This window comes from Parus major, unplaced genomic scaffold, assembly GCF_001522545.3.
Source record: "Parus major isolate Abel unplaced genomic scaffold, Parus_major1.1 Scaffold355, whole genome shotgun sequence".
Taxonomy (NCBI): Eukaryota; Metazoa; Chordata; class Aves; order Passeriformes; family Paridae; genus Parus; species Parus major.
In genome coordinates this window covers 49,052-56,220 of record NW_015379290.1, presented here as the reverse complement: position 1 = coordinate 56,220, position 7,169 = coordinate 49,052, and the positions used below count along the sequence as shown (strand labels likewise).

At 64.8% G+C, this 7,169-nt stretch overlaps 1 protein-coding gene across 1 annotated transcript in view; it reads left to right on the top strand.

The window, feature by feature from the left end:
• SRCIN1 (SRC kinase signaling inhibitor 1) overlaps positions 1–6,313 on the top strand; it is a 68,146-nt gene extending 61,833 nt beyond the window's left edge. Inside the window, exons 15-16 of the mRNA XM_033511580.1 lie at positions 3,423–3,560; positions 5,642–6,313. Coding sequence (XP_033367471.1) covers positions 3,423–3,560; positions 5,642–5,767 — 264 coding nt within the window. The 3' untranslated portion in view covers positions 5,768–6,313. The remainder of the gene's footprint in view (positions 1–3,422; positions 3,561–5,641) is intronic.
• Positions 6,314–7,169: the final 856 nt, after the last annotated feature.

The window sequence follows — 7,169 nt, the reverse complement described above, 5'->3', positions numbered from 1 at the left end:
TCAGGGCTGGAGGAGGGAGCTGGACATTCCCTTCCATTCCCTGTTCACGCTGTCCCTCGCAATGGGATGTGTGGGATGGTCAGGAAGGAGCTGAGCCCCTCTCCAGCCCCCGTCCGTGCCGTGAATCCCTCTGGGATGTGCGGGATGGGCAGGAAGGAGCTGAGCCCCTCTCCGGCCCCCGTCCGTGCCGTGAATCCCTCTGGGATGTGCGGGATGGGCAGGAAGGAGCTGAGCCCCCTCCTCTCCCTCCCCAAACTCCCTCCTGTGGAACTCGGCCGTGCCGTGGGGGTGACCCCAATAATTTGTGGCGCCCCGTGGTGCCTCCCCAGGCAGACCCCGCTGTCTCCCGGCCCCTAACCTGTCTGAATTCTCTACCTAGGAGCCGCTGGCAGCCCCGGCCAGCCGGGCGTTCTCCCTGCCCCAGATCGTGCTCACCGAGTGGGTGTCGGAGCCGCCGTCCCCCGAAGCCGAGCCGGAGCCGTGGCTGGCACCGGGCAGCGCAGCAGGAGCGCGGCTGCCACCCGAGGGGACAAGGAGGGGCCTTGCGGTGGCTCCTGGCAGCTCCCCAAAGTCCCCGCTGGCACAGGACCGCCCTCCAGCCCCGCCGGCCCCCGGCAGCACCTCCCGGGAGTTTCCTTTGGCGGCCGCGCCTTTCCCGAGGGATAAAATGGGGGGACAAGGAGGGGACGCGGCTCTGGACGCTGCCAGCAGGCCAGGAGGAGGCGACAAGATTTGTCCCCAAAGTCGCGGGGCTCCTCGGAGCCACGGGGAAGGTGGCGGAGCTGCGGAGGCCGCGCTCCCCTCCATCGGCACCGGGATCATTCCCCAAATTCCCGATGGGGATCCCCAAAGAGGAGCCGGGCTCGCTCCTGGACGCTCCGGAGGGGCTCCCAAAGCCGCATGGAGAGAGGAGAGCCCGCTGCCGCATCCCGGGATTCCCGCGGGCAGGGATCCAGAGGGACATTCCCGGCAGGAGCAGCCCCTGGAGCAGATTCCTGCCCTCTCCAGCCACTCCACGGCACCTCCGGGATGGGATGGAGGGGCTCCGGCTGCGGGGGGCGACCCCGGAACGGGGGGGAAAGTGGCGGAGGGGCTCTGCAGAGGCCGCTTGTCCCCCGGGCTCCCCCCGGCCCCGGGAAAAAAGGAGATTTATGAGGACACCTACCAGAGACTGGACAGCCTGGAGGAAACCATCCGCGAGCTGGAAATGACCATCAACGAGATCAGCAGCCACCCCGCCGTGGAACTGGCGTTCCCCAAGGACGCGCTGGGATCCGAGGAGGCCGGGAAGAGCCTGGGGGACCTCGGGCTCGGCGGCTGCGACGGTGACACCGCGCTGGACCTCAGCCAGGCCAAGGATGGCGCTGCCAAGAGTCCGAGCAGGACCAAGCCAGCGCTGCTCCCCAAGCCGCAGCTGCCCCCCGGCACTCGCCAGGTTCATTTTCTCTTCTCCCCCGTGCCCTGCTCTGCCCTGGATTCACTCTGATGTCTCTTCCTCCGCCTGCTCCCTCTCTGTGACTCCTCCTCCGGGCAGGGCCGAGGCGGAGAGCGAATATTCCTCTTCTCGCTGGCACTTGGAGGGGTTTGGGAAGGGCAGGAATGAGCGAGGCAGGAGCTGGCAGCGGGAAGGGAGGCAGGGCCGGGTGGTGCTGGCTGATCCCGTCCTGGAATTAAACCCTGGATGAGGTGGATTCTTCCGCCCTGGAAGGGTTTTGGAGCACCAGGTCCAGGATGGGCATCCCAAGGTGTCCAAGAGCATCCCACGGGGTCCAAGGGCATCCCACGGGGGTCCTTGAGCATCCCAAGGGGTCCAAGGGCATCCCACGGGGTCCAAGGGCATCCCACGGGGCTCTTGAGCATCCCAAGGGGTCCTTGAGCATCCCAAGGAGTCCAAGGGCATCCCAAGGGGTTCTTGAGCATCCCAAGGGATCCTTGAGCATCCCAAGGGGTCCAAGGGTATCCCACGGGGTCCTTGAGCATCCCAAGAGGTCCAAGATCATCCCAAGGGGTCCAAGGGTATCCCAAGGGGTCCATGAGCATCCCAAAGGATCCAAGAGCATCCCAAAGTGTCCAAGTGCATCCCAAGGGACCCATGAGCATCCCAAGGGGTCCAAGGGTATCCCACGGGGCTCTTGAGCATCCCAAGGGGTCCTTGAGCATCCCAAGGAGTCCAAGAGAATCCCACAGGGTCCATGAACATCCCACAGGATTGGCCAGGGCTGGGCGCTCCGGATGCCGAAGCACCGCTCTCAATTTCACCATTTTGCATAAAAACCCCTCTCCTAATGAGCGGCAGCCGGAACCCAGCAGATGTTTCTCCTAATTAAACCGCAGCATGAGCTCCCTGAAGCCATCCCAAATTGCTTTCCGCTGGAATCCAGCTGAATATCTGGGAAAAACAGGGAGGGGGAAAATGCCCTGAGCTCCGCTGCGACGTCAACCTGCTCCTTTATTAACAGCCAGCGCTGGGGAATAAATCTCCTTTTCCATTTGGAGCCGTTCTCCCGCTCCTCGGGGGGCTCTCCCTGGGTGAACGGGGGTGCAGCTGCAATTTTTCCAGATGTTTTTTCCCTGGAAAATGGGAAGTGGAGCTGCGGGGATGGATTTGCGGCTGGGGCAAAGCCAGGCTCAGGGTTAGGCAGGAGAGGCTGTGATGGATCAGTCCTAAAGCAGAGAGGGGCAGGGCAGGGCTGCTGTCACCTCCCGAGGATTCTGGAAGATTCCCAGCGCCGGGAATGCCAGGGATGCTGTGGCTCATGTGGGATTCTCCAGGGCTGGGATTTGGACTCTGATGATCCTCCACCCTCCCAGATGAGGAATTTTCCATGATTTTTCGATTCCCTCGTGCTGTGGGGTGTGGGAATCCCCCGTGTCCCACCTGTGGGGACCACTGAGGATCCCAGGGGTTCACCCGAGCCATGGATTTCCCAACCTGGGATGTCCCCACTGGAACAGGACAGGCACGAGGCCACCGGGAGGGGACCTGGGGTGTCCCTGGCACGGGAGGGGACCTGGGGTGTCCCTGGCACGGGAGGGGACACGCGGGGTTGCTCTGGCGATTCTCTGTATCCGCTCCTGTGCACAGCCATAAATAAACTCCTCTGTATTCCCACTGCCGCCGTTCCCACCTGGAATCTGCTTCTGCCTGCCGCCGCCTCTTTCCCTCTCTCTCGGGTGTCCTGTCCCGCCCTCGGTGTCCCGGTTTTTGCCGTGTCTGCCCTAAACCCCCTCTCGGGTGGCTCCCGGTAAGTCCCGGCGGGGTTTGGAGCTCACACGGGGGAGCCTCATCCTCCTCATCCTCGCCAGCACGGGCTGTGCCGGCAGGGGTGGCTCAGCCCCAGGCATCCAGCGCTGCCGGCTCCCCCAGGATTAAAGGATTAAAGGATTTTAACCCTTTTCCCCTGGATTTTGTGTCCCGGCAGAGCGGTGGCGTCTCCATCCCGGCCATGAAGGTGGTGAACCCGGCGTCGCGGCTGAAGCAGGGCCAGCAGGGCAGCCCCGACAAGGGCAAGCACATCAAGCAGCGCATGGAGTACATGCGGATCCAGGGCCAGCAGCAGGTACTCCACCCCTAGAGCCGCCCCGGGGCTGCCCGCGGCCCCGGCAGCGCCCTCGGGCACGGCCTGAGCCGGGGACACCCCCAGCGTGATGATTTTTGGGGCTGGGTTCTCTCTTTCTTGGTGCCTTCTCGGCTTCGGCTGAGCCCGGCGGGGTTGGGGACAAAGGGACGCGGCTGTTGAGAGGCTCTTGTCACAGCCCGTGGGGACAGGGGACAGGGACACGACTTCGTGCTGAGAGACACAAACCCTGTGACTGTGACTGTCCTGGCTGAAGCCGCAGCCTGTTGTCCCCCGGCGCTGGGTGTCACCCTGCCGCGGTGGCGTTGTCCCCTCGCCCCTGGGGACAGTGACATCTCCTTGGAGCGTGGCAGAGCCACGGGAGCTCTGGGGATGGGGATTCCCTCCCTGGGGTTCCTGTCCCGGGAGGTTTTGGGGAGCCGGGACCTCGCCCCACGCAGCTTGTGGTGTCCCAGGCGGGGGTGGTGGCACCGGGGACACCGTGGGGACACCGTGGGGACACCGTGGGGACACCGTGGGGACAGGGTGAGCGGGCCACAGCAGCTGGAAGAGAATGGGATGGGATGGAACATCCCCAGCCCCCAGCACTGACCCCTGCCCATCCCGGGGGGCAGCTCCTGCATCCCCCCAGCTCCGTCCCTGCTGTCACCCCGGCTCCAGCCGTGCATTCCCGGCCGGCTCAGGCCACAGGCCAGGGGATCACGGCCACTCGGGTGTCCTCCCTCCCTGCTGACCCCTTGTCCCCGCTCCCAGCAGCCCTTTTCCCCTCGCTGGGCAGCAGCACCGCGAGCGGCTCCGCCTTGAGCCCTTCCTGCGCCCCCCTCTGTGTCCCGACCCCTTTTCCACCGCCAAAATCCCGCAATAAACCCGATTCTGCTCATTCTCGTGCAGCCGCCGGCCCTGTCGGACAAACCGGAGCTACTCCCAGCAGGGTTTTGGGGGGGATTTCACGCAATTTGGGCAAGTGTGGAATGAGCAAAACGGACCTTGCGAGAAGGGTCAAACCCTCCCCTCGGCTGCTCCGTTCCCAGTGGGAAAATTCCCCCAAGGAGGGTCCATCCCCGAGCTCGGGGGGCATCCCCTGGCTGTCCCCTCCGGCCTGCGGGGCTGTCCCGGCCCGTGGAATCAGGGAGAGGCGGGAGCTCCCTCTGGATTCCCCCTGGACCAGAGAGAGGGGCCGGGGAGCATCTCCTGACCCTACGAGGCCACCGAGCCCCCTCCCCTGGAGGCCACACAGCCGCGGCTGCTCGGTGTCACCTCTGTCCGCCTCGGGGACACCTCGGTGGCGCCATCAGCCCCCCCCGGCACCTGCCGCTGCCCCGGCTGGCATTATTCCGTGTCACTTTTGTCCCCCCGTGTCACTTCTGGCCGCGTCCCCACTCCTCTCCTCAGCACCCCAACCCCTCACTGAGGGCGAGGATGGGGCTGGAGGATCCCCGTCCTCATTCCCTGAGGGATTTTCACCATTCCCGATGCCCGTGACCGACCCCCACCCCCCCGGGCACGGTGGGGACAGGGACAGGGACAGGGTGGGCACCGCCACCCTCGGGCGCTGCCGAGGCTCGGCCGGGGGCTGTGCCCGCTCTAACGCTGCCCTTCTTGTCCCCCCTGTGCCTCCCCCGTGTCCCCTGTGCCTCCCCTCTCACCCCCCCCGCCCCACCCCGCCTGCGTCTGCCTGTGTGTCCGCCTGTCCGTCCGTCCGTCCGTCCGTCCGTCCGCTCCTCTCGGGGATGTCCCCTGCCCGTGCAGTGACGCGTGGGACCCGCTCTTGTCGCGCTGTTTGTGGTGGCCCTTTTCCAGCTGCTTGACCTCAGGCCTGACTCAGTGCTGCTTCTGAACGAACTCCCTTTGGTTCTCGGTTGTTTTTGGGTTTTGTTTTTCCTTTTTTTTCCCCCCCTTGTCCTCGTTTCTGTTGGTTTTTTCCCCTTCTTTCAGTTTTTCCTTTCGTCTTTTTATTTATTTTTATTTTTAAAGCTTTTTTTTTTTTTTTTTTCCTTTCTTTTCGGACTTTCCACCCTTTTCTCCTCCTCCTCGTCCTCCTTGAATCTTGCTTTTCTTTCCAGGCCACTAGACCATCTAAAGAGGCCAGTGAGACCTCCCCCACGGTCTCAGAAAAACCCGCAGCTGGCAGAACATCCATCCCCGTATTGACTTCCTTTGGGGCCAGGAACTCCTCCATCTCATTCTGAGCGCCCCTGCCAGCTCCGCCCGGCCGCTCCTCCTCTCTTCCTCGCTCTCCTCTTCCTCCCTGGGACTTGGCTTCTTCCTGAGGCGCTCTGGAGGGAAGCCGCCACCTGTTGTCCCCTCCTCTTTCTGTTTGATCCATGTTTTTTGTCGCCTCCGCTCCGCCAAAAGAACTTTTTGTGTGTCGCCTGCGCCGCGCCTCGGCCCGACCTCTGTGTCCCCTCCCGCTCCGCCATGGCCAACCAGCCACTTTCTGTTTCTCTCTCTCTCTCTCTCTTTTTCCTCCTTTTCTCCCCTTTTTTTTCCTCCCCTTCGGATCGCTGTTGGTTTGGTTTCCTTCCCCTCCCATTTTCCTCTTTTTTCCCCCCTTTTTCCTCATCCCCTCCGTTTTTTCGTTTTGGTTTTTTTTTTTTGTTTTGTTTTGTTTTGGTTTGGTTTTTATTTCCTGTTTATTTAAGAGCTCTCAGAGCTTCCCCCCACCAGCGTCCAGCCAGGAGCAGCTTCCAGCTCCCACCGCGCGGAAAACCGGGAAGCAGCGCCCGCCGAGGACACGACCCCCGGAGGGACCCCGGGAGCGACCCCCGGGACCCCGGGAGCGACCCCCGGAGCGACCCCCGGAGCGACCCCCGGAGCAGCCCCGGAGCGGCCCGGGAGCCGCGGCCGTGTCCCCGCAGGAGGAGAGGACAGCCCCGGGCAGGGCTCGCCGGTGGGTGGCCGGCGGGGCCGAGGGCTCGGGGACATCCCCGGCCGCTGTCGCCGCTGTCGCCGCTGTCGCCGCTGTCGCCGCCGCCACGCCCGGCTCCCCTCGAGGGGGGTCGGGGGGTCCCCGGGAGTGCCGGAGGGACCGCCGGGCGCGGGTGTGAATTGGGGAGGGGGCTCGGGATGCGATGGAGGGGCTGCGGTGATGCCGGGGGGGTCACCTGGCCGCGGCTCTGTCCCCTCCCGTTGGGGACGAGCGGGCGGGACGGGGACCCGGAGCCCCGGGGGAGCAGCCCCGGACCCGGCCGGGCTGGCGGGGACCCCGGGGGGGCTTGGGCGGGGGGCCCGTGGCCACCTCCCGGCAGAACGGCCGAGCCAGGTGAGCCCAGGTGTGCCCCAGGTGTGCCCAGGTTTGCCCCAGGTGAGCCCCAGGTGAGCCCCAGCTGTGCCCAGCTGTGCCCAGCTGTGGCCCAGGTGTGCCCCAGGTGTGGCCAGGAGCACCCAGCTGTGTCCAGGTGTGCTCCAGGTGCGCCCAGGTGTGCCCCAGGTGTGGTCAGGTGTGGCCAGGTGAGCACCAGGTGTCCCCCAGGCGGGCTCCAGGTGTGCCCAGGTGATCCCAGGTATGCACAGGTGTGTCCAGGTGTGCTCCAGGTGTACTCTAGGTGTGTCCAGGTGTGCCCAGCTGTGTCCAGGTGTGCCCAGATGTAT